This window comes from Scyliorhinus torazame, chromosome 13 (assembly GCF_047496885.1).
Source record: "Scyliorhinus torazame isolate Kashiwa2021f chromosome 13, sScyTor2.1, whole genome shotgun sequence".
Taxonomy (NCBI): domain Eukaryota; kingdom Metazoa; phylum Chordata; class Chondrichthyes; order Carcharhiniformes; family Scyliorhinidae; genus Scyliorhinus; species Scyliorhinus torazame.
Genome location: NC_092719.1, coordinates 35,795,762 through 35,819,649, shown reverse-complemented (window position 1 = coordinate 35,819,649; position 23,888 = coordinate 35,795,762). Strand labels below are relative to the sequence as shown.

The following is a 23,888-nucleotide window of genomic DNA, read 5'->3' as shown; positions in this document are numbered from 1 at the left end:
GTTTAAGATGAGAGGGGAGAGATACAAAAGAGACCAGAAGGGAGATTTCTTCACACAAGTGGGTGGTGAGCATCTGGAACGGGCTGCCAGAGGCAATGGTAGAGGTGGGTACAATTTTGTCTTTTAAAAAGCAGTTAGACAGTTACATGGGTAGGGTGGGTATAGAGGAATATGGGCCAAATGCGGGCAAGTGGGACTAGCTTAGTGATAGAAACTAGGTGACATGGACAAGCTGGGCCGAAGGGCCTGTTTCCATGCTGTAACCATCTATGACTATAATCTTGTGGTGCGTCACGATCTGGATCTCGCCCTTGCTGGGCGAGATCCAGACTTTTAAATATGCGCTCGTCCAATTCTCCAATCGAACATCTCAAAGAGCTTTCTAGCCAATTAAGTTCTTATTTTGAAGCATAATCACTGCTGCAATATAGGAAACACAGCAGATAATTTGCACTCCATTATCTCCACCATCAGCAATGTGATAATGCCCAGGATGTTCACTACCATCTAGAAGGACTAGAGCAGCAGATACCTGGGGACCTCACCACCTGGAGATCCTCCACCAAGTTACTCACCATACTGACATGGAAATATATCGTCGCTTCTTCACTGTGGCTGGGGCAACACCCTGGAACCCCCTCTGTAACAGCACAGTGGGTGTACCTACACCTCAAGAACTGCAGCGGTTCAAACGGCAACTCACCACCACCTTCTGAAGGGCAACTAGGGATGGGCAATAAATTCTGTCCTAACCAGCGACGCCCACATCCCGTAAATGAATTTTTTAAAACTCTGAAGCTCAAAGATCCACCTGGTAGATGCTCCACCCATCCACTGCTGTGTGTTCCAAACTTGCTGTAGACCTCCATCCCCATATCCACAGGCTGCCCCATGCCTCCTCCAGGTTCAGACCCTACATCTCCATGCCACGTTGGCCCAGACATGTTGTGGACAGATGTGATATCCCATTGGCAGTGTGGACAATCAGGAGGGGGGGGACAATTCTAATTGGGTCTCATCTGCATCCCATTAACAGGGCACAAGTCATTTTCACGTCAGCCTTTTGACAAGCCGCTACAGTGGGCCTGCCCTGGGTAACATGGCACTTGGGAAAAACATAGGTGGATTCAGCATGGTTAATGGGGACACAGTAGCGTAGTGGGTACTCATAGTTTGAAGACATTAATTCAAATCTTAGCATGGTAACCAAGTTTAAATTCAATTAAAGAAATCCGAAATAAAAAGTCAGCGGCAGTAATGGTGCCTCTGTAAATCGAAAATTCATATAGTGCCTTTAAGGACCATCAAACATCTCAAAGAGTTTTCTAGCGAATTAAGTTTGGAAGGTGTTGTCTAAGTAACCTTGGTGAGTTACTGCAGTGCATCTTGTAACTGGGTCACACGGCTGCCACTGTTCGTCAGTGGTGGAGGGTTTGAATATTCGTGGAAGGGGGAGCAATCAAGCGGGCTGCTTTGTCAGGATGCTGTCGAGCTTCTTGAGTGTTGTTGGAGCTGCACTCATCCAGGCAAGTGGAGAGTATTCTATTACACTCCTAACTGGAATACTCTCCACTTGTCTGGATGATTGGAAGGTCCATCTTCTGTCTCCAATGGTAGGTGAGTTATATCCGGGTGCCTTTTAAAAATGGTGCCCTGATATGCTGGCAGTGCGTGAGCCATCCAGCCTTCCTCGTCACAAAAATGATTAGGGGAAACCTCCCACTGCATAGTTAATGAGGCCGACTTCTCGTAATATGACACAAATTCCCACCGGACTCCCTGTCCCCACACCCACCATGGGACTTAGTCCTGGAATGGAAAATTCTGCCCACTAACTTTAACAATAGATTCTACTGCTGGCGTCAAATTACCTTAATATTACCAGGGTAATATTAGCTATCGTCCAATCCTTTAGAACACTAGGGAATTTGTGAAGGTTAAAACTAATACATCCACTATTTCTGCAGCCAACTCTTTTAAAATCCGAGGATGTCGGCTATTAGTTCCTGGGAATTTGTTAAGCTTTTCTTCCCATTAATTTCTCTCCTACTTTTCCTTCTTTCTTTACTGATCTTAATTACTTTTAAGACCATGATCCCCACAATGACTCGTATGATCTTAGTGACTTCTACTCTGAAGGCAGACTCAAAATAAATGTTTTAACTTCTTTGCTACTTCCTCACTCCCCATAATAATTTCTGCCGTCCCTTAGTGACCCATGTTTACTTTCTCTAATCTCCCTTTTTCTGCCTGTAAAAGCTCTTATGTTGTGTTTGTATACTCTTGCAAGTATTTTTTTTTCTTCATCTCTCAATCTCTTGGTCATTTTTTGCTGATTTTTAAACTCAGGCTTAACTCCTTTAATCTGATACTATTTAATTTCTCTAGTTCGCCATGATTATGCCACTTTTTCAATATATAATCATTGACAATTATTAATTATTTTTTTTGAAGGAAATATAAAACCCTGCTTGATTATAAATACTTACTGTCCCATCTTTTTGTTTTTTGTTTGTTCTTTTCTTTCCTTGGTTTTAATCCAGGTTATCACACAATTCACATAATTCTTGGGGTACGATGCCTTCCTTTACACACCCTACTACATTATATTGATCTTGGCGTGTTGCATCTAACAGAACGATTTGTTACCAGGCTACTAGAAGGTAAAAGAATTTAAATCATATTTTTCAAAAACCTAAATACAAAATAATCACTTGTAAAGAAACAGTCCAGAACTGGCACGATTATATTTTTAAAAGACTAATTACGTATTTCTTCTGAAGCATGAAAAGATTATCGGCATTTTTGCAAATGTTTCTATTACTTGACTGCAACCTTATTAAATAACAGATTTTTCATCTAAAGTAATGTGCTGGCACTTTACTAGTTCATATTTCTTTTTAATCCCCTATGTGTTTTTAAAGCCAATTACCAAACTTCTGTGCTGCTCAGTCGCCGAGTATGGTTGGGAAGGGGTTAAACTAATGTGTCAGGTCGTCCGGTGCAACGTGTAGGAGAGAGGATGCACAAAAGGTGGCTTCCGCTAAGGTCCCGATATTTTGATCCTTTTCGCCTGTTTTTGTCAGGAAACTTTTGGAATTTAATCCAGTAAATTTATGGTGAGGAAAGTTTAGGTGCTGAGGGGATGTTGAAAGCGGCGTAGAAGAAGGCTGCAGGGCGGCAATCCCAGAAGGGGAGCCCGGTTAAGGAACTCGAGGGAGACAAAATGGCGGAGGAAACGGCCATGCCCGTCATGTTGGAAACCTTGACGAGGGTCATGGCGCAGGAGCTGGAAAAGTTCGGAAGTCAGGTGGATGGTAGATTTGAGGGGCATTGGAGAAATTTGGGCTGGTCCGGGGTTTGTGTCCCGGCTGTTGTATGCGGTGCCATTTGCTAGTGTCTGTACTAATAATGTGACCTCTGAGACCATTTTGCTATATCGGGGCATGAGGCAGGGATGTCTACTGTCTCCTTTGTTGTTTGTGATGGCAATTAAGCCATTGGCTGTGATGTTGAGGGCCTCGAAGGAATGGAATTGGATAGCTAGAGGGGAGAGGGTAAAGCGTAGGGTATCGTTATACGCTGGCAATATGCTGCTATACGTAAGGGATCCGGAGGCAACTATTGGGAGCATTATGGGGATTTTGCGGCGATTTGGGGCTTTCTCTAGCTGTAAGCAGAATGTAGAGAAAAGTGAATATTTTGTGTTTGGGAAGGCAGGGCGGGGCGGGGTGGGGGTGGGGGGGGGCGAAACTGGATTGGGGGTTGCCGTTTCATTGGGCAGGGACTGGGGAAGCTGTCACCGAGACGCGTGCCATGCCAGATCTGGCTGCTGCCCACATCTGCAGCATGAGCCACTCCTGAAAATTTGGAAATTGGCTTCTAGTGATAGGAAGTTGACAGTGACCCAAGCCGGGAATTGAACCGGGGACCCTGGAGCTGTGAAACAACAGTGCTACCCACTATAATAGGGTGGTGAGTGGGGACCCAGCTGCCTTCCTGCTTCCAGCCCAATTAGGTCCATGGTGGGAAGACCCGGATATGACCTTCCCACCCTACTACCAATTAAGGCCCTTTCTTGTGGCTAATTAATGTCCACTTAAGGGCCTCCTCTAACCACTGCTTGCATTAACACACTGGTATGTAAACAAACCCATTTGGGGTTGCATTCAGGCTCGGAGTGGGGGTGGGGGGGGGGGGGGTTAGGATCGAGGGGGGAATGGGAAGGGGGGGGAGCAGGATGTGGGGGGCGGGTGTCACTTGACCAAGGAACCCAGTATCGGGAGAGGGGGGTGGTGTGGGGGAGCTGTTGAGAGCCACCTACCTGTCTTTGCTGCTGGCTCCTTCCCCCAACTCTCCCTTGTGACCTTCACCCCACAATTCCGCCTCTGATTAGCCAGCTTGGGAGACGAGACTTCCGCCACTGATGTCCTTGATCCTGTAGGAAGTCCTGGTGCTGGCCTGTCAATGTCTGTTTGGTACATGACACAGTGGATCTTCACGAAAAGAGGCAATGAGATCTCCGTTGCCTCCACAAGATTCTGTCTGCGGAGGTAGTGGCTGGGCTGTCAGAATTGCTAGGTTGTAGAGAATGTATCACTTTACACAGAATCCTGGATCTGAGCAGCTGCAGTGTTAACTGCTAACAAAGTATGCTTGAGTTATTGCCAGAACTGTATTGGTATCTAACACATACATTCTTCAGTTAAACTCTCAACCAATGCCAACTTTCTTGGGATGTCTGCTTTCGAACTTATGCAGAGCATGTGCCATTAAAGAGTTCTGCTCACTATCAATCCACTGGAAGGAAAAGCACCCAGAGAAAATCCTATGCTTTCCCACAAGTACGACATGCAGTGAAATTTGAGTTTATGTTGCCTGCTGCTTGTGATTAAAATTGGTGGTAATTTATGATGCCTGGAAATCAAATTACGCAAATTGTAGATACAAATTCCTGAAGCTGTTATTATTTTCAAAACTATTAGTGTTCCAATTTTTTCCACAGCGACTATACTGCGCACCACCTCTAATGCTGCATTTAATAGTTAAGCCATTGTTTTTGTCTTCTGTCCAAGGAGGATGCACAACTGTTGAATATACTTGAAATCCCACGAGTATCCTGAATTAATAAGTTGCATAAGTGAGGTATGCTCAATATCATGAGTGACATATAAGTCTTAATTTAAGTCTTAAATATATTAGTTGAAATCAATTCTTAACAGATGGTGTAAATTTATTTGCTCTTTAAATGTGTGCAACATAATTCCTTTTTTGTTTTGTTCCAGTACATCTAGGCATAGTATATGTATAATATGGGGCGGAATTCTCCCAAACATTTTCCAAGTATGGTCAGCGCCGGGAAACAAGGTGCGATTCCCGTTGGGTGGGTCAGCACAATCCAGATCACAATCCACCCACACTTAGAAATGTTTTTGGAGCCAGGGGTGATTCACGCTGTGGGATCCGAATAAGTCGGCAAGGGAGGATCCTCTGAGATTGGGAAGATAATTTTAAAGGTGCCCGATCTCAGAATAACACTACAGATCCCGCCCCTCTCTCCGCCCAAGTGAGCGACCCCCGCTATTGCAGAATTATAGCACGAGGTCAGGTCAAGTGTAGTTTAATAGTTAGATAGAACATTGAATACTGTACTACAGATTCAGTATCATTAGTTTATTATCTGTATTTCAGTAGAGTGTGCAAGCTTCATTTTCATTAGTAGCGTAAAATAAATTAGTTTTGATTCAATCCTCTCACTTGTATATTTTTTGTCAACACTACATATCTGGCTATCTTGGAGGAAAAGGCAAGGAATATAACAGTTTTGAGTCAAGATGACCCTTTGTCAAAGCTCCAAAGGGTTACCTGGACTCGAAACGTGAGCTCTTTTCTCTCCCTACAGATGCTGCCAGTGCTGTTGAGATTTTCCAGCATTTTCTCTTTGCGCTTGTAAAAAGTAATGGACTTTGAAATTGAAGTGAATAGTGCAGTTCAAAGCTTTCAGGCTCCTCAGCAAGTTAAGAGGCTTGAAAAGATTAAAGGGGAATTAAATTGAACGTGATAAAGAACATCAAAGGTTTCCAACACATAAAAGGGAAGAATTTTACCTTCATCTGACAGATCATTGATATTGAAATGCTGGGAGAGAGTTTTAAGGCTTTCAAGGCTATGGAGGGATGACTTGTCACATGGCTCCCATCCCAGGAAAGACCCCCAACCTGAGCCCCTCCAGCTCAGACCAAGCTCCTCCAACCCCCACCTCCCTTGAAGGTTCCCCTTGGCTTCCTGAAGGTAAATGTAGAGAGAGTACTCACCCTCTTGCTCCCCCACGGTGTCCTTGGTGCATGGTTCCCACGTTTAGGGACCAGTAGTGATTCGTGCCGGGTGACTTCCTGCTGTGGGGTGGAGTGAGGGGAGAGGTGAATACCGAGAGACCGCTGTATTCAACTTTAATCTAGCTAATGAGATAAAAATTAATGCAAATGAGTTGCGATCAGGACCCCACCAGAAATGGGAAACTGATTTGTACCCGGCACAAATCCTATTTTGGGGCTCTCCCACAACTCTCCTGACATAGTGGGATTTGCACCTGCCACAACGCAGCTGGAGATTCACTTGCAAAGTTTATTTTTGTGAATTTAGTATACTTTGCACATCCAGCATTTTTTCAGATTTTCAATTGAGCAATTCTTGATGGTCACCTGGAGACAGGAGTCATGTAAGAAGACGATGTACCCAGCCTCTCAATCTGAAAAGTGGCATGTGGTTTGGGAGAGAATGTTGATCTTGTTTTCAAGTGTCCTTATCATGAAGTGGCATTGTTTTATTGGCAAGCTTGTACGTTCTATTTTTGTACGGTATATTTTTATTATGCCCACTATTTCTTGGTATCTGGAAGGAAAGTTGGGCTGGTATCTAGCCACAATGACATTGTGCTCCCCTAATCATTGCTGCCTTTCGTTGTTGAAAATTTCTTTGTGCCTGTTGAGGAAATTGTGGCTTGCTCCATCATTAACAAATTATGCTTGTTTCCTGATTCTTGTTGACGCTCCTTTGAGTCTGAAAGTTGCCATAAATTCCTTCTCTTACCTTAACATCAGCATCACACCTATGCTGCTTGTGAGCAATAATTGGACCCCAAAGCAGTTCATTGTGGCAGGGGATTTGGGTCAGTTTACATTCCATATTTAAGTTTATTGACTTCAATGCTAATTAAAAAAATAGAGAGATGCCTCACAAGCAGCTGATCTGGCATCCATTTTACACAAAATCAAACTTCCTCCTGGCAGTCAAGATAATGTGTAATTTTATTTTAATGTGTAATGAAGTGTAGATAGAGGTGATCAAATTGGACCAAGCTGTGCAAATGTATTCTAGTTGCAACTTTATAATCATACATCCTGCCCTTACATTTCTATTGTGTCCACATTTATAAATGTTTTTATTGGGTTTTTGAGCAAAGTATATTTATCATAATGTACACAGAATAAGATATATATATATATATCTTATATATATATATATATATATATATATTTATAGAAGAGAAGGGCACACACAAACATACCAAAAAAAAAGGTAATAATAAAAAATTTAATTAAAATAAAATAAAATAACTGGTCGGGTATTATGCACCAGCTCAACTGCAGCAACTCTGTACAACTGGCAAAATTATTTACAACACATAAGACGGCAATTGTTTGTGGGGGGGGGGAGGGGGAGACTGGGGAGGTAAATATACATTTGGGTGCCGGAGAAACAATTACAGAGGGCAATACTCGAATGGGTCTGGTGTTGGTGTTGTCACTTGCTTCTCCTGGACGGATCTCGCTCGCGTTGTCGACTCACGCTCACCTCCGCTTTAGCCGTTCCTCCCGTCTTTCGCCTGTATTCTCCTTGTTCTCTGTTCCTGGAGATGCCAAGTTTGCTATCGTATCCTGTGCCCTCCTTCTGGCTGTCATTTCCCTGCCTGGATGCCAAGTTTGCTATCGTATCCTGTGCCCTCCTTCCGGCTGTCATTTCCCTGCCTCCCCCCCACCTCCCTGGTTCTCCTCTCTTGTTCCCTCTCTCTTCCCTCTTTCCCCCCCCTCCTGTGGTTCGCCTTTCTTTCCTCTTAGGTTTAGCTGTCTCTTTCCCCCCCCCCCCCCCGGTCTGAAATCCCGAAGGCCGCCACTTTCGGGTATGGCTTCACCTTCATCCCCACCACTTTGGACATTGCCTCGAAGAAGGCTGTCCAGTACCCCGCAAGTCTGGGGCAAGACCAGAACATGTGGGCATGGTTGGCCGTTCACACCTATTCTCCACCTCCAGGAAGAACCTACTCATACGGGTTCTTGTTAAGTGGGCTCTATGTACCACTTTTAGCTGCGTCAGGCTGAGTCTTGCGCACGTGGAAGTGGAGTTGACCCTAAGCAGTGCTTCGCTCCAGAGACTCCACCCTATTTCAATCCCCAGGCCCTCCTCCTATTTCAATCCCCAGGCCCTCCTCCCATTTCTTTCTTGTTGCATCCAGTGCGGTGTCGGCCCTTTCTACCAGTCGGTCATACATGTCGGTGTCCACATTTATAATGGGACTGCCAATATAAACTTGTGGTGCTGCAAATGCACTCTCAGCAGTGGAAACAAGGCAGTCCACTACTACCTTCTGCTGGTGAAACATTGTTTTATGGATATGGTGAAGAAGAATGATGGCAATGGTCTCGAGCATTTAATAAATTTTGTTGCCCATCATGCCACTTGATGAGTAAATCCAGTCGAAGGGATGCATCCTGCAACCAACTGATGGATTTTTGTTAAGCAAAAAATATTAAGGGATATGGGCCAAAGGCAGGTATATGGAGTTAGGTCTGAGATCAGCCTTAATCTCATTGAATGGTGGGACAGACTGGAGGGCTGGGGGCTGAATGGCCTACTCCTGTTCCTATGTTTCTATCTAAGGATTCCGGGAGATTCATGCTAGCATGGCCAGGGGAGAGAAGAGACATCAAAACCGGTTTTACTGCTGGTGGAGGATTTAAGGAGCTCTCAGACTGAGGAAAGGACAGGGAGATGCTCACTCAAAAGTTTCTACTCAGCGAATTGGGGATACATGAACCCATTGCAAGCTGGGAGCAGCTGTGGACTGCTTGCTGTAAGGACTGTAATTGCATCGGGAGTACAGTATAATCAGTATAAAAGGGGGATTGTTGCCAAGGTCCAAAGCATATGTTGCCTTAAATAAAGAAAATCATGGTTAGTCAATCGTGCTTTCAGTCATTTGTTAACGGTAAAAGTTTTAAATGTTAAGTCTTGGACATATCGGGCGGGATTCTCCGATAATGGGGCTAAGTGTTTTTTAAAAATATTTTTTATTCTTCTATTTTCACATTTTCTCCCAAATTTACACCCACCAACAATAAACAATAAGCAGTAACACATACGTCAATCCCCATATCAATAACAACGATCCCATCCTCCCATCAAACCCCAAACATTAGCTCGCATGTTCACACAAACAAATGACAAAAAGGAATTAGGGATCACCCATAGTCGCCATTAACGCACACCGCCCCCCTCCCAACCCTCCCACCCACACGCCCCAACTAATGTTCGATGTTATCCAGTTCTTGAAAGTGCATAATGAATAATGCCCATGAATTGTAGAACCCCTCCATCCTTCCACTCAGTTCAAACTTAACCTTCTCAAGAGTCAAGAATTCCAACAGGTCCCCCCGCCACGCCAGCGCACAGGGTGGAGCGGTTGCTCTCCAACCCATCAGGATCCGCCTTCGGGCGGTCAACGAGGCGAAGGCTACAACATCTGCCTCCGCACCCGTTTCCAATCCTGCTTGGTCCGACACCCAGAATATGGCCTCCCGGGGGCCCAGGTCCAGTTTCACGTGCACCACTTTAGAAATTACCCTAAAAACCTCCTTCCAGTAATCCTCCAGCTTTGGACAGGACCAAAACATATAAACGTGATTAGCGGGGCACCCCCCCCCCACCCCCCCGGAACGTTTACACACATCTTCTACTCCTTCAAAGAATCAGCTCATCCTCGCCTTCATGATGTGTGCTCTGTATACCACCTTCAGCTATATCAGCCCCGACCACGCGCACAAGGTGGAGGCATCCACTCTCCGGTGCACCTCACACCAGAACCCTTCCTCCATATCCTCTCCCAACTCTTCCTCCCACTTTGCTTTGATCCCTTCCACTGATGCCTGCTCCTCTTCCAAAATAGCTCCGTAAACCGCCGACACTACCCCCTTCTCTAGCCCCCCCTGTCGTCAGCACCTCCTCCAGCAATGTGGAGGCCGGCTCCACCGGGAAGCTCTGTATCTCCTTTCTGGCAAAATCTCGAACCTGCATGTATCTAAACATTTCCCCCTGCTCCAGCCCATACTTCACTTCCAGCTCCTTCAATCCTGCAAACCGACCCCTAAGAAACAAATCTTTTAGTGTCTTAATCCCCTTCTCCTCCCATTTCCGAAAATTTCCATCCCACTTCCCTGGCTCAAATCTCTGGTTTCCCCGAATCGGCATTTTCCTTGGCCCCTGCCCCCAACCCGAAGTGTTGGCGAAACTGCCTCCAAATTCTGTTACCGGACACCCTGAGTATTTCCCCGGGGCCACCGGGAGCGGCTCTGTTTCTAGTGCTTTCAATGCCGACCCTCTGTACAAACTCTCCTCCATTCTGACCCACTGAGAAATGGGGCTAAGTCGTAAATGCTGGTGCGTTTTACAATGGCATTATCTGGCCCCTAGGAGCGGCGATCCTCCACCGCACAGAGGGGCCAGCACGGCACTGGAGCGCATCACGCTGCTCCAGCTGCCGATACGGGCACCCACACGGCCAGCACGGGCCCGCGCATGCGCGTGGGTTGCCTTCTCCGCGCCGGCCCCTCGGCATCATGGCGGAGCCCTACAGGGATCCGACACGGAGGAACATAGAGCCCCCCCCCCCCCTCCCCCCCGCCCTGGGATTAGCCCACCTGCCGATTGGTAGGTGGCGGCTCACCCCGGAGTCCGATCCCCCCTCCCCCACACCAGGACGGCCCCCGCAGCATGAACAACGAGATCCCGCCGGGTAGGACCACACGCGAACGACGCTGGTGGCACTTGGCCCGTCGAGCGCAGAGTATCGCCGGGGGCTGCCCTCGACCGGCGCCGAGGCGACCGGTCGCCGGAGAATCGCCGGACCGGCATCGGAGCGGTGTTGCGTGATTCGCGCCCCCCCCCCCCTGGTGATTCTCCGACCCGGCGCAGGGTCGGAGAATCCCGCCCGTCATTCTTTCAGCTATTTATTGGAAGTTCACATTTCTCTCTGTTTTGGTCTCTGTGCAGACCGTAACAATTAATTTTGATTGTCCAGCAATGGGGCTCTGTTTATTAGAAGCTTAGTACTGCTTTGTCTTGAGGTGATGTTGATAGTTTAGCTAATATTTATAAGGCAGTTCCTGTACATTGGCAGCTGTTGAGTATTATCTATCCTGTCTTTTTTATAATCAGTTTTCGACTAATTCCAGAAGTTACATTTTGGTTATTCCTTTTGTCACAATTTGGCTTTGAAACAAATTTGATATGTATTTTGTATTTTTGAAGTCCTGTATCCATGTTTTGAAGTAAACCTTTGCTTTGCTTTGTAATTGCAATTGATGCGTTGGGCTAATGGAAGAACTCTTGCTTCTCCCAGATGTGTGCGCCAAGTTATGAGAATTACTGAAGCTTTGATACTACCTGGGGAAAGCGGGCAAAGACCCCTCCCACCCGGCTTACTCACTCTTCCAAGTTCTTCCATCAGGCAGGAGATACAGAAGTCTGAGAACACGCATGAACAGACTCAAAAACAGCTTCTTCCCCGCTTTTACCAGACTCCTAAACGACCCTCTTATGGACTGACCTGATTTTTTTTTTTGTTAAATATTTTATTGAAAATTTTTGGTCAACCAACACAGTACATTGTGCATCCTTTACACAATATTATAACAACACAAATAACAATGACCTATTTTATAAACAAAAAATGAATAAATAATAAATAACAAAAATGAAAACTAGCCCTAATTGGCAACTGCCTTGTCACAAGTAACACTCTCCAAAAATATAATTTAACAGTCCAATATATAATTATCTGTAGCAACGACCTATACATACTATACAGTATTTATTAACAACCCTGAGAGTCCTTCTGGTTCCGCCTCCTCCCCCCCCCCCCCCCCCGATCCTGGGCTGCTGCTGCTGCCTTCTTTTTCCCATTCCGTCTATCTTTCTGCGAGGTATTCGACGAACGGTTGCCACCGCCTGGTGAACCCTTGAGCCGACCCCCTTAGGACGAACTTAATCCGCTCTAGCTTTATAAACCCCGCCATGTCATTTATCCAGGTCTCCACCCCCGGGGGCTTGGCTTCTTTCCACATTAGCAATATCCTGCGCCGGGCTACTAGGGACGCAAAGGCCAAAACATCGGCCTCTCTCGCCTCCTGCACTCCCGGCTCTTGTGCAACCCCAAATATAGCCAACCCCCAGCTTGGTTCGACCCGGACTCCTACTACTTTTGAAAGCACCTTTGTCACCCCCATCCAAAACCTCTGTAGTGCCGGGCATGACCAAAACATACGGGTATGATTCGCTGGGCTTCTCGAGCACCTCGCACACCTATCCTCCACCCCAAAAAATTTACTGAGCCGTGCTCCAGTCATATGTGCCCTGTGTAATACCTTAAACTGAATCAGGCTTAGCCTGGCACACGAGGACGACGAGTTTACCCTGCTTAGGGCATCTGCCCACAGCCCCTCCTCGATCTCCTCCCCCAGCTCTTCTTCCCATTTCCCTTTTAGTTCATCTACCATAGTCTCCCCTTCGTCCCTCATTTCCCTATATATATCTGACACCTTACCATCCCCCACCCATGTCTTTGAGATCACTCTGTCCTGCACCTCTTGTGTCGGGAGCTGCGGGAATTCCCTCACCTGTTGCCTCGCAAAAGACCTCAGTTGCATATACCTGAATGCATTCCCTTGGGGCAACCCATATTTCTCGGTCAGCGCTCCCAGACTCGCGAACTTCCCATCCACAAACAGATCTTTCAGATGCGTTATTCCTGCTCTTTGCCACATTCCATATCCCCCATCCATTCCCCCCGGGGCAAACCTATGGTTGTTTCTTATCGGGGACCCCCCCAAGGCTCCAGTCTTTCCCCTATGCCGTCTCCACTGTCCCCAAATCTTCAGTGTAGCCACCACCACCGGGCTTGTGGTGTAGTTCCTTGGTGAGAACGGCAATGGGGCTGTCACCATAGCCTGTAGGCTAGTCCCCCTACAGGACGCCCTCTCTAATCTCTTCCACGCCGCTCCCTCCTCCTCTCCCATCCACTTACTCACCATTGAAATATTAGCGGCCCAATAATACTCACTTAGGCTCGGTAGTGCCAGCCCCCCCCTATCCCTGCTACGCTGTAAGAATCCCTTCCTCACTCTCGGGGTCTTCCCGGCCCACACAAAACCCATGATGCTCTTTTCAATCCTTTTAAAAAAAGCCTTCGTGATCACCACCGGGAGGCACTGAAACACAAAGAGGAATCTCGGGAGGACCACCATCTTAACCGCCTGCACCCTCCCTGCCATTGACAGGGATACCATATCCCATCTCTTGAAATCCTCCTCCATCTGTTCCACCAACCGCGTTAAATTTAACCTATGCAATGTGCCCCAATTCTTAGCTATCTGGATCCCCAGGTAACGAAAGTCCCTTGTTACCTTCCTCAACGGTAGGTCCTCTATTTCTCTACTCTGCTCCCCTGGATGCACCACAAACAACTCACTTTTCCCCATGTTCAATTTATACCCTGAAAAATCCCCAAACTCCCCAAGTATCCGCATTATTTCTGGCATCCCCTCCGCCGGGTCCGCCACGTATAGTAGCAAATCGTCCGCATACAAAGATACCCGGTGCTCTTCTCCTCCCCTAAGTACTCCCCTCCATTTCTTGGAACCCCTCAACGCTATCGCCAGTGACTCAATCGCCAGTGCAAACAATAATGGGGACAGAGGGCATCCCTGCCTTGTCCCTCTATGGAGCCGAAAATATGCAGATCCCCGTCCATTCGTGACCACGCTCGCCACTGGGGCCCTATACAACAGCTGCACCCATCTAACATACCCCTCTCCAAAACCAAATCTCCTCAACACCTCCCATAAATAATCCCACTCCACTCTATCAAATGCTTTCTCGGCATCCATCGCCACTACTATCGCCGTTTCTCCCTCTGGTGGGGCCATCATCATTACCCCTAACAACCTCCGTATATTCGTGTTCAGCTGTCTCCCCTTCACAAACCCAGTTTGGTCCTCGTGGACCACCCCCGGGACACATTCCTCTATTCTCATTGCCATTACCTTGGCCAGGACCTTGGCATCTACATTTAGGAGGGAAATAGGTCTATAGGACCCGCATTGTAGCGGGTCCTTTTTCTTCTTTAAGAGAAGCGATATCGTTGCTTCAGACATAGTCGGGGGCAGTTGTCCCCTTTCCTTTGCCTCATTAAAGGTCCTCGTCAGTACCGGGGCGAGCAAGTCCACATATTTTCTATAGAATTCGACTGGGAATCCATCCGGTCCCGGGGCCTTTCCCGCCTGCATGCTCCTAATTCCTTTCACCACTTCTTCTACCTCGATCTGTGCTCCCAGTCCCACCCTTTCCTGCTCTTCCACCTTGGGAAATTCCAGCCGATCCAAGAAGCCCATCATTCTCTCCCTCCCATCCGGGGGTTGAGCTTCATATAATTTTTTATAAAATGTCTTGAACACTCCATTCACTCTCTCTGCTCCCCGCTCCATCTCTCCTTCCTCATCCCTCACTCCCCCTATTTCCCTCGCTGCTCCCCTTTTCCTCAATTGGTGTGCCAGCAACCTGCTCGCCTTCTCCCCATATTCGTACTGTACACCCTGTGCCTTCCTCCATTGTGCCTCTGCAGCACGTAGTCAGCAAGTCAAATTCTACATGTAGCCTTTGCCTTTCCCTGTACAGTCCCTCCTCCGGTGCTTCCGCATATTGTCTGTCCACCCTCAAAAGTTCTTGCAGCAACCGCTCCCGTTCCTTACTCTCCTGCTTCCCTTTATGTGCCCTTATTGATATCAGCTCCCCTCTAACCACCGCCTTCAACGCCTCCCATACCACTCCCACCTGGACCTCCCCATTATCATTGAGTTCCAAGTACTTTTCAATGCACCCCCTCACCCTTAGACACACCCCCTCATCTGCCATTAGTCCCATGTCCATTCTCCAGGGTGGGCGCCCTCCTGTTTCCTCCCCTATCTCCAAGTCCACCCAGTGTGGAGCGTGATCCGAAATGGCTATAGCCGTATACTCCGTTCCCCTCACCTTCGGGATCAATGCCCTACCCAGCACAAAAAAGTCTATTCGCGAGTAGACTTTATGGACATAGGAGAAAAACGAGAACTCCTTACTCCTAGGTCTGCTAAATCTCCACGGGTCTACACCTCCCATCTGCTCCATAAAATCTTTAAGTACCTTGGCTGCTGCCGGCCTCCTTCCAGTCCTGGACTTCGACCTATCCAGCCCTGGTTCCAACACCGTATTAAAATCTCCCCCCATTATCAGCTTTCCCATCTCTAGGTCCGGAATGCGTCCTAGCATCCGCCTCATAAAATTGGCATCATCCCAGTTCGGGGCATATACGTTTACCAAAACCACCGTCTCCCCCTGTAGTTTGCCACTCACCATCACGTATCTGCCCCCGTTATCCGCCACTATAGTCTTTGCCTCGAACATTACCCGCTTCCCCACTAATATAGCCACCCCCCTGTTTTTCGCATCTAGCCCCGAATGGAGCACCTGCCCCACCCATCCTTTGCGTAGCCTAACCTGGTCTATCAGTTTCAGGTGCGTTTCCTGTAACATAACCACATCTGCCTTAAGTTTCTTAAGGTGTGCGAGTACCCGTGCCCTCTTTATCGGCCCGTTCAGCCCTCTCACGTTCCACGTGATCAGCCGAGTTGGGGGGCTTCCTACCCCCCCCCCCCCCCCCCCTTGTCGATTAGCCATCACCTTTTTCCAGCTCCTCACCCGGTTCCCACGCAGCTGTATCTCCCCCAGGCGGTGCCCCCCCGCCCATCCTCTCCCATACCAGCTCCCCCCTCTCCCCAGCAGCAGCAACCCAGTAATTCCCCCCTCCCACCCCCCCCGCTAGATCCCCCGCTAGCGTAATTACTCCCCCCATGTTGCTCCCAGAAGTCAGCAAACTCTGGCTGACCTCGGCTTCCCCCCGTGACCTCGGCTCGCACCGTGCGACGCCCCCTCCTTCCTGCTTCTCTATTCCCGCCATGATTATCATAGCACGGGAACCAAGCCCGCGCTTCTCCCTTGGCCCCGCCCCCAATGGCCAACGCCCCATCTCCTCCACCTCCCCTCCTCCCCCCATCACCACCTGTGGGAGAGAGAAAAGTTACCACATCGCAGGATTAGTACATAAAACCCCTCTTTGCCCCCCACATTCACCCCACCACTTTGTTCGAACGTTCTTTTTAATAACCCGCTCATTCCAGTTTTTCTTCCACAATAAAAGTCCACGCTTCATCCGCCGTCTCAAAGTAGTGGTGCCTCCCTCGATATGTGACCCACAGTCTTGCCGGTTGCAGCATTCCAAATTTTATCTTTTTATGAAGCACCGCCTTGGCCCGATTAAAGCTCGCCCTCCTTCTCGCCACCTCCGCACTCCAGTCTTGATAAACGCGGATCACCGCGTTCTCCCATTTACTGCTCCGAGTTTTCTTCGCCCATCTAAGGACCATTTCTCTATCCTTAAAACGGAGGAATCTCACCACTATGGCTCTGGGAATTTCTCCTGCTCTCGGTCCTCGCGCCATCACTCGGTATGCTCCCTCCACCTCCAACGGACCCGCCGGGGCCTCCGCTCCCATTAACGAGTGCAGCATCGTGCTCACATATGCCCCGACGTCCGCTCCCTCCACACCTTCAGGAAGACCAAGAATCCTCAGGTTGTTCCTCCTTGCGTTGTTTTCCAGTGCCTCCAACCTTTCCACACATCGTTTCTGATGTGCCTCCTGCGTCTCCGTCTTCACCACCAGGCCCTGTATATCGTCCTCATTCTCGGCTGCCTTTGCCTTCACGACCCGAAGCTCCCGCTCCTGGGTCTTTTGTTCCTCCTTTAGCCCTTCGATCGCCTGTAGTATCGGGGCCAACAGCTCTTTCTTCATTTCCTTTTTGATCTCTTCCACACAGCATTTCAAGAACTCTTGTTGTTCAGGGCCCCATGTTAAACTGCCACCTTCCGACGCCATCTTGGTTTTTGCTGTCATGATATTCAAACACACACATCATGATGGACACACTAACAGGCAAATCAGAGTACACAACACCACAACCAATCACAGACAAGAACACCAACCACATAAAAAGCACGAGCACGACACCTGGAGGTCAGTAGGTCTGGGGAGAAGGAAGCATGAAAGAGCTGTTGAAACACCACAAGCAGGGAGCCCCCCACGTGCAGAGTGCAAAGACCAAGTTGTAAATAGTGAGTTTAAATAAACAAGCGTTGTACCATATGCAACTGTGTTGGCTCTTCTGTGTGTTAGAACACCCAACACCACATGGTACAGGAGTGGATCGATACCTGCCTACCAACCTGCCATTCTGGACATGGACCACACCGGCAAACCGCAGCCGATGCAAGTCACGGGGAACCTAGGCACCAACTGGAAGCTCTACAGGCAGCGATTTGACCTGTACATCCGTGCCACCGAAAAACAGAATGTCTCGGATGATTCGAAGATTGCAATGCTCCTCTTCTACGCAGGCCCCCACCCAAATGATGTCTTTAATTCACTGGTGTTCGAGGAAGGCGAAAACCAGGCCAAATATGACACGGTCATCCTCAAAATGGACCAGCACTTTCAAACTGAAGTAAACGAAACTTTCGAAAGATACATCTTTCAGCAACGCCTGCAAGGTAAGGAGGAGCTTTTTCAACCCTTTTTGACGCACCTCCGGATTCTGGCGCAGTCCTGCGGTTACGGCACCACCACAGAGTCCATGATCAGGGACCAGATTGTTTTTGGCGTTGCCTCTAGTGGCCTACGCCAGCAGCTTCTTAAAATAAAGAGCCTCACCTTAGCGTCTGCTGTGGAAGCCTGTGTCCTCCATGAGAATGCTGCCTGCCGTTTTGCCCGATTTCAGGCGTCCGAGTTGGCACGGAGGGGGTCCCCAGCCGTCGAATCGGCAAGCCAGGCCGCCCACGACGTTGAACGCATCCAGGCCGTCGATTTCTTCCCGCCCCACGGCCCGGACGACAGCGGCCGCTTCCCGCGCTTTTCGCGGTCTCCCGCGCAGGTGCGCGCCAAGAATAACGGCCACAACGAGGGACGCACTGCGCAGGCGCGCCCACCGCAAGATCGCACTGCGCATGCGCAGTGGCGCAACGAACGCCGTGACGTCATGACGTGCAGCAAGTGTGGAGGTCTACACTTAAAAGGGCAATGTCCTGCAAAATACCAACAGTGCAACAGATGTGCCATGATAGGCCACTACGCAGCCCGCTGTCGTGCGGCTCAACCCATGGATCCGGCGCATCCTCGACAACCTCGCACACGAGTCAGGACCGTCCAGCCCACGCATCAAGACTTCCAGTTAAGTGATGCAGATGACCAGGATGACTTCAGAGTTGCCGTCATTGATGTCAACAAGGTCAATGCCATCAATCCAGACGATGAGTGGTGTGCCACCCTGACGGTCAACCGATCGCGCGTCGCCTTCCGTCTGGACACCGGCGCATCCGCCAACCTGATTGCTTACTCTGCAGTCCAGGCCATGAAGGTCAAACCACTCATCACACCATCCCGGCTTAAGATGGTTGACTATAACGGGAACGTTATCCCGTCCGTAGGATCTTGCCAGCTACAGGTGACTCACAAGAGGTACACGGCCACACTCCCCTTCGAAGTTGTGGGCTCATCAAAGGACTCGTTACTGGGCGCACAAGCGTGTAAGGTCCTTCACCTGGTACAGCGCATCATGTCTCTCTCTCCAGATGAGATATCCGACTTCCCGGATGCTGAGTTCCACGCGAATCTCCATTCCCTCCTCGCTCACAACCAGGAGGTTTTTGAAGGCATGGGGACATTGCCACACACGTACAAGATTCGACTCAGACCGGACGCCATCCCTGTCGTTCACGCACCTCGCAGGGTTCCTGCGCCTCTCAAAGACCGCCTCAAGGCACAACTGCAGATTCTTCAGGACCAAGGGGTCCTATCCAAGGTCACGGAGCCCACGCCATGGGTCAGCTCCATGGTCTGTGTAAAGAAGCCCTCTGGCGAGCTCCGTATATGTATAGATCCAAAAGATCTGAACAACAACATCATGCGGGAACACTATCCCATCCCGAAACGAGAAGACCTCACCAGCGAGATGGCGCGAGCCAACATATTCACTAAATTGGATGCGTCCAAAGGATTCTGGCAGATCCAACTGGACCCGGCCAGCCGAAGACTATGCACATTCAACACCCCTTTTGGCAGATTCTGCTACAACCGGATGCCATTCGGCATCATTTCGGCATCTGAAGTATTCCACCGCATTATGGAGCAGATGATGGAAGGCATCGAAGGGGTACGTGTATATGTGGACGATATCATCATTTGGTCCACCACTCCGCAGGAACACATGCATCGTCTTCGACGTGTCTTCACCCGCATACGGCAAAATGGCCTGCGTCTCAACCGTGCGAAGTGTGCTTTCGGCCAGACGGAGCTGAAATTCCTCGGGGACCACATCTCAAGGTCCGGGGTCCGTCCCGATGCAGACAAGGTTAGCGCCATCACAGCCATGCCACGACCGGCTGACAAGAAGGCTGTCTTAAGATTCCTGGGCATGGTCAACTTCCTTGGGAAGTTCATTCCCAACCTGGCTTCTCATACAACAAACATGCGCCATCTCGTAAAAAAATCGACGGAATTCAACTGGCACCAGTCGCATCAGCAGGAATGGGAGGAGCTCAAGCACAAACTGGTCACGGCACCAGTGCTGGCCTTCTTTGACGCGACTCGCCCTACAAAGATCTCAACAGACGCCAGCCAATCTGGTATTGGAGCGGTACTCCTGCAAAAAGACAGCACGTCATCATGGGCCCCGGTTGCGTATGCCTCACGAGCCATGACCCCTACCGAACAGCGCTACGCGCAAATCGAAAAAGAATGCCTGGGCTTGTTAACTGGACTGGACAAGTTCCACGACTATGTGTATGGCCTGCCACGATTCACGGTCGAAACTGACCACCGCCCCCTGGTCAACATCATTAACAAAGACCTGAACGACATGACTCCTCGCCTCCAGCGCATCTTACTCAAACTCAGGAGGTACGATTTTGAACTGATCTACACTCCGGGGAAGGAACTCATAGTGGCGGACACTCTTTCCCGAGCAGTGAGCACACCACCAGATGCGGAGGGGTTCGTGCGTCAAATTGAGGCACACGTGACTCTGACAGCAGCAAATATGCCAGCTGATGATCCTTGTCTGGCCCACATACGCGCAGAGACGGCGACTGACCCTCTGCTGCAGCGAGTGATGCGCCACATGACGGAAGGGTGGCTAAAAGGGCAGTGCCCCCAGTTTTATAATGTGCGAGATGATCTCACCAATATAGACGGGGTCCTTATGAAATCGCATAGGATCGTCATTCCACACAGTGTGCGCCAGATGATTCTTCGTCAACTACACGAAGGCCACTTGGGTGTCGAAAAATGCAGACGAAGGGCCCGGGCGGCGGTATATTGGCCGGGTATTAATGAAGACATAGCCAACATGGTGCTCAACTGCACAACCTGTCAGAGGTTTCAGCCGGCGCAACCTCCGGAAACACTTCTACCACACGAGATGGTGACGTCCCCCTGGGCGAAGGTGGGTGTTGACCTATTTCACGCGCTCGGCAGAGATTACATTGTTATTATAGACTACTTCTCAAACTACCCGGAAGTCATGCCTCTCCATGATCTGACGTCGTCCGCAGTCATTGGGGCCTGCAAGGAAACGTTTGCTCGCCATGGCATTCCAAGGACTGTCATGTCAGACAATGGACCTTGTTTTGCCAGCCGTGAATGGTCGTCCTTTGCCGCAGCATATGGTTTCACTCATGTGACATCCAGCCCTCTGCATCCACAATCGAACGGGAAGGCTGAAAAGGGTGTCCACATCGCAAAGCGGCTCCTGTGCAAGGCGGCTGATGCCGGATCGGACTTTAACCTTGCCTTGCTGGCCTATCGATCGGCCCCGTTATCCACGGGCCTCTCGCCAGCGCAGCTACTAATGGGTCGCTCCCTCAGGACGACGGTACCTTCCGTCCTGGCACCGACAACAGACCATGAGGCGGTTCTTCGGGACATGCAACTGCAGCGTGATCGCCAGAAAGGTCGGTACGACACACGAGCGACGGACCTGCCCCCCCTGTCCTCCGGAGACAAAGTACGCGTCCATCAACCGTATGGTGGCTGGTCAGCACCGGCCGAAGTCCTCCGACAAGTGGCTCCCCGCTCGTTCCTGGTTCGCATGCCGGATGGTTCCGTGCGTCGCCGCAATCGGCGCGCCCTTCGCCGACTTCCACGTTCACAGCCACACAACACGCCAGATCCTCAACAGGCTTCCGAGGATGACTTTGTGGAGCTGCCGCACATCACGCCCTTTCCATCGCCACCCATGGCCATGCCTGCACAGCAGCCGGTGGTTCTTGATCCACCCTTAAGGCGGTCAACCCGAATTCGTCGCAAACCCATTAGAATGGACTTATAATACAGTTCATATGTTTAATAAGTTGGACAATTTTACATGATAACCTGTTGTTGTTTATCGTTCCAGATGTCGTCTGACTGGACAACTGTTCAAAATTTTTTTTCTTCTTCTCTCGTTCGCATTTCTGTTATGTTATGGTGTCCTCGCGCCATCACTCGGTATGCTCCCTCCACCTCCAACGGACCCGCCGGGGCCTCCGCTCCCATTAACGAGTGCAGCATCGTGCTCACATATGCCCCGACGTCCGCTCCCTCCACACCTTCAGGAAGACCAAGAATCCTCAGGTTGTTCCTCCTTGCGTTGTTTTCCAGTGCCTCCAACCTTTCCACACATCGTTTCTGATGTGCCTCCTGCGTCTCCGTCTTCACCACCAGGCCCTGTATATCGTCCTCATTCTCGGCTGCCTTTGCCTTCACGACCCGAAGCTCCCGCTCCTGGGTCTTTTGTTCCTCCTTTAGCCCTTCGATCGCCTGTAGTATCGGGGCCAACAGCTCTTTCTTCATTTCCTTTTTGATCTCTTCCACACAGCATTTCAAGAACTCTTGTTGTTCAGGGCCCCATGTTAAACTGCCACCTTCCGACGCCATCTTGGTTTTTGCTTGCCTTCCTTGCCGCTGTTCTAAAGGATCCACTGCAATCTGGCCACTCTCTCCTCCTTTTTCCATCCGTATCCAGGGGGGATTCCCTTCTGGTTTACCGCACAGTGTTTTTAGCCGTCAAAATTGCCGTTTGGGCTCCTATCAAGAGCCCAAAAGTCCGTTTCACAGGGAGCTGCCGAAACGTGCGACTCAGCTAGTCATCGCCGCACCCGGAAGTCCATGGACTGACCTGATTAACACTACACTCCTATATGCTTCACCCAATGCCGGTTTCTTATGTAGTTACATTATGTACCTTGTGTTGCCCTATTATGTATTTTCTTTTATTTTCTTATCATGTACTTGTTGAGCTGCTCGCAGAAAAGTACTTTTCACTGTATCTAGGTACACCTGATAATAAACAAAATCCATTGGAGAATCCACATTATGGGCATTATTTAACACACAAATAACAGTGTCTCGTTCAGCGAGAATCGCCCCGCTATGAAACAGGATTCTATATTTTCCTGGTCTTGGTTGGGAACGCCCCGCCGAGGCAGCACCTACCTTCACTTCCTGCATGGATGAGCTCAACTCGCCAGTGCAGGAAGAGATCGGTCGCCATTTAAAAATGCAGTCCCAATCTCTTGACCTCCCTTGGACACACCACGGCCCTGGACCCCACTGCCCCAGCTTACTTTAAGCGGTCCTCATGCCTTCTCTCACCACCTCTGAAGGGCTGGGCACCCCCGGGCCCGATCCCTGGCACGGGCAATCTGGGCACTGCCACCTGGTACCCTGGCCGTGTCCCTGGCAGTGTCACCCAGGTGCCTGGGTGGCAGCGGAATTGCCAGGGTACCACCCAGTCCAAGCCTGACCACCTGGGGGCCTCCGATAACCTGGGAGATGTCTCATTAGGCCTTGCAAGGTGATCTGAATGTCGGGCCTCTCGCGGGATTTAACGGCCTCATCGTGACACCGAGTCTGGGGTGACGAGGCTGTTTGATTGCTTATGGGTTTAAAGAATGACAATACTTTCCCATAATTATTTCTGGGAATTTCAATGCTTACTGTTGCTTTTATTTTATTTTATGTCTTAATAAACCTTTTTTAAAAATAAATTTGGAGTACCCAATTAATTTTTTCCAATTAAGGGGCAATTTAGTTTGGCCGATCCATCTAGCTTGCACATCTTTGGGTTGTGGGGGCGAAACCCACGCAAACACGGGGAGAATGTGCAAACTCCACATGGACAGTGACCCAGAGCCGGGATCGAACCTAGGACCTTGGCGCCGTGAGGCAGCAGGGCTAACCCACTGCGCCACCGTGCTGCCATGTCTTAATAAACCTGACTTGTATTTTATAGCTCAAGGTATATAACCTACCAGATTGCTATTTGACAATCAGTCAGTGGTAATACATCTTAATATCAGTGTGTATCTAATAGGTCAACAATAAATTATTCAAACATGTAATTATTTGATCTCATCCCAAAACTTGAAATGC

General features: G+C 49.3%; 1 protein-coding gene across 4 annotated transcripts in view; it reads left to right on the top strand.

Annotated features, from left to right (window-relative positions):
- Nucleotides 1–23,888, top strand: part of gsap (gamma-secretase activating protein) — a 129,625-nt gene that overhangs the window by 84,465 nt on the left and 21,272 nt on the right. For 3 of the 4 annotated variants that reach the window (XM_072471342.1, XM_072471341.1, XM_072471339.1), the window contains one exon: nt 2,544–2,663. In XM_072471342.1, coding sequence (XP_072327443.1) covers nt 2,544–2,663 — 120 coding nt within the window. Of the gene's footprint in view, nt 1–2,543; nt 2,664–5,075; nt 5,146–23,888 lie in introns of all 4 variants that reach the window. The other variant, XR_011934036.1, reaches the window with a different exon arrangement.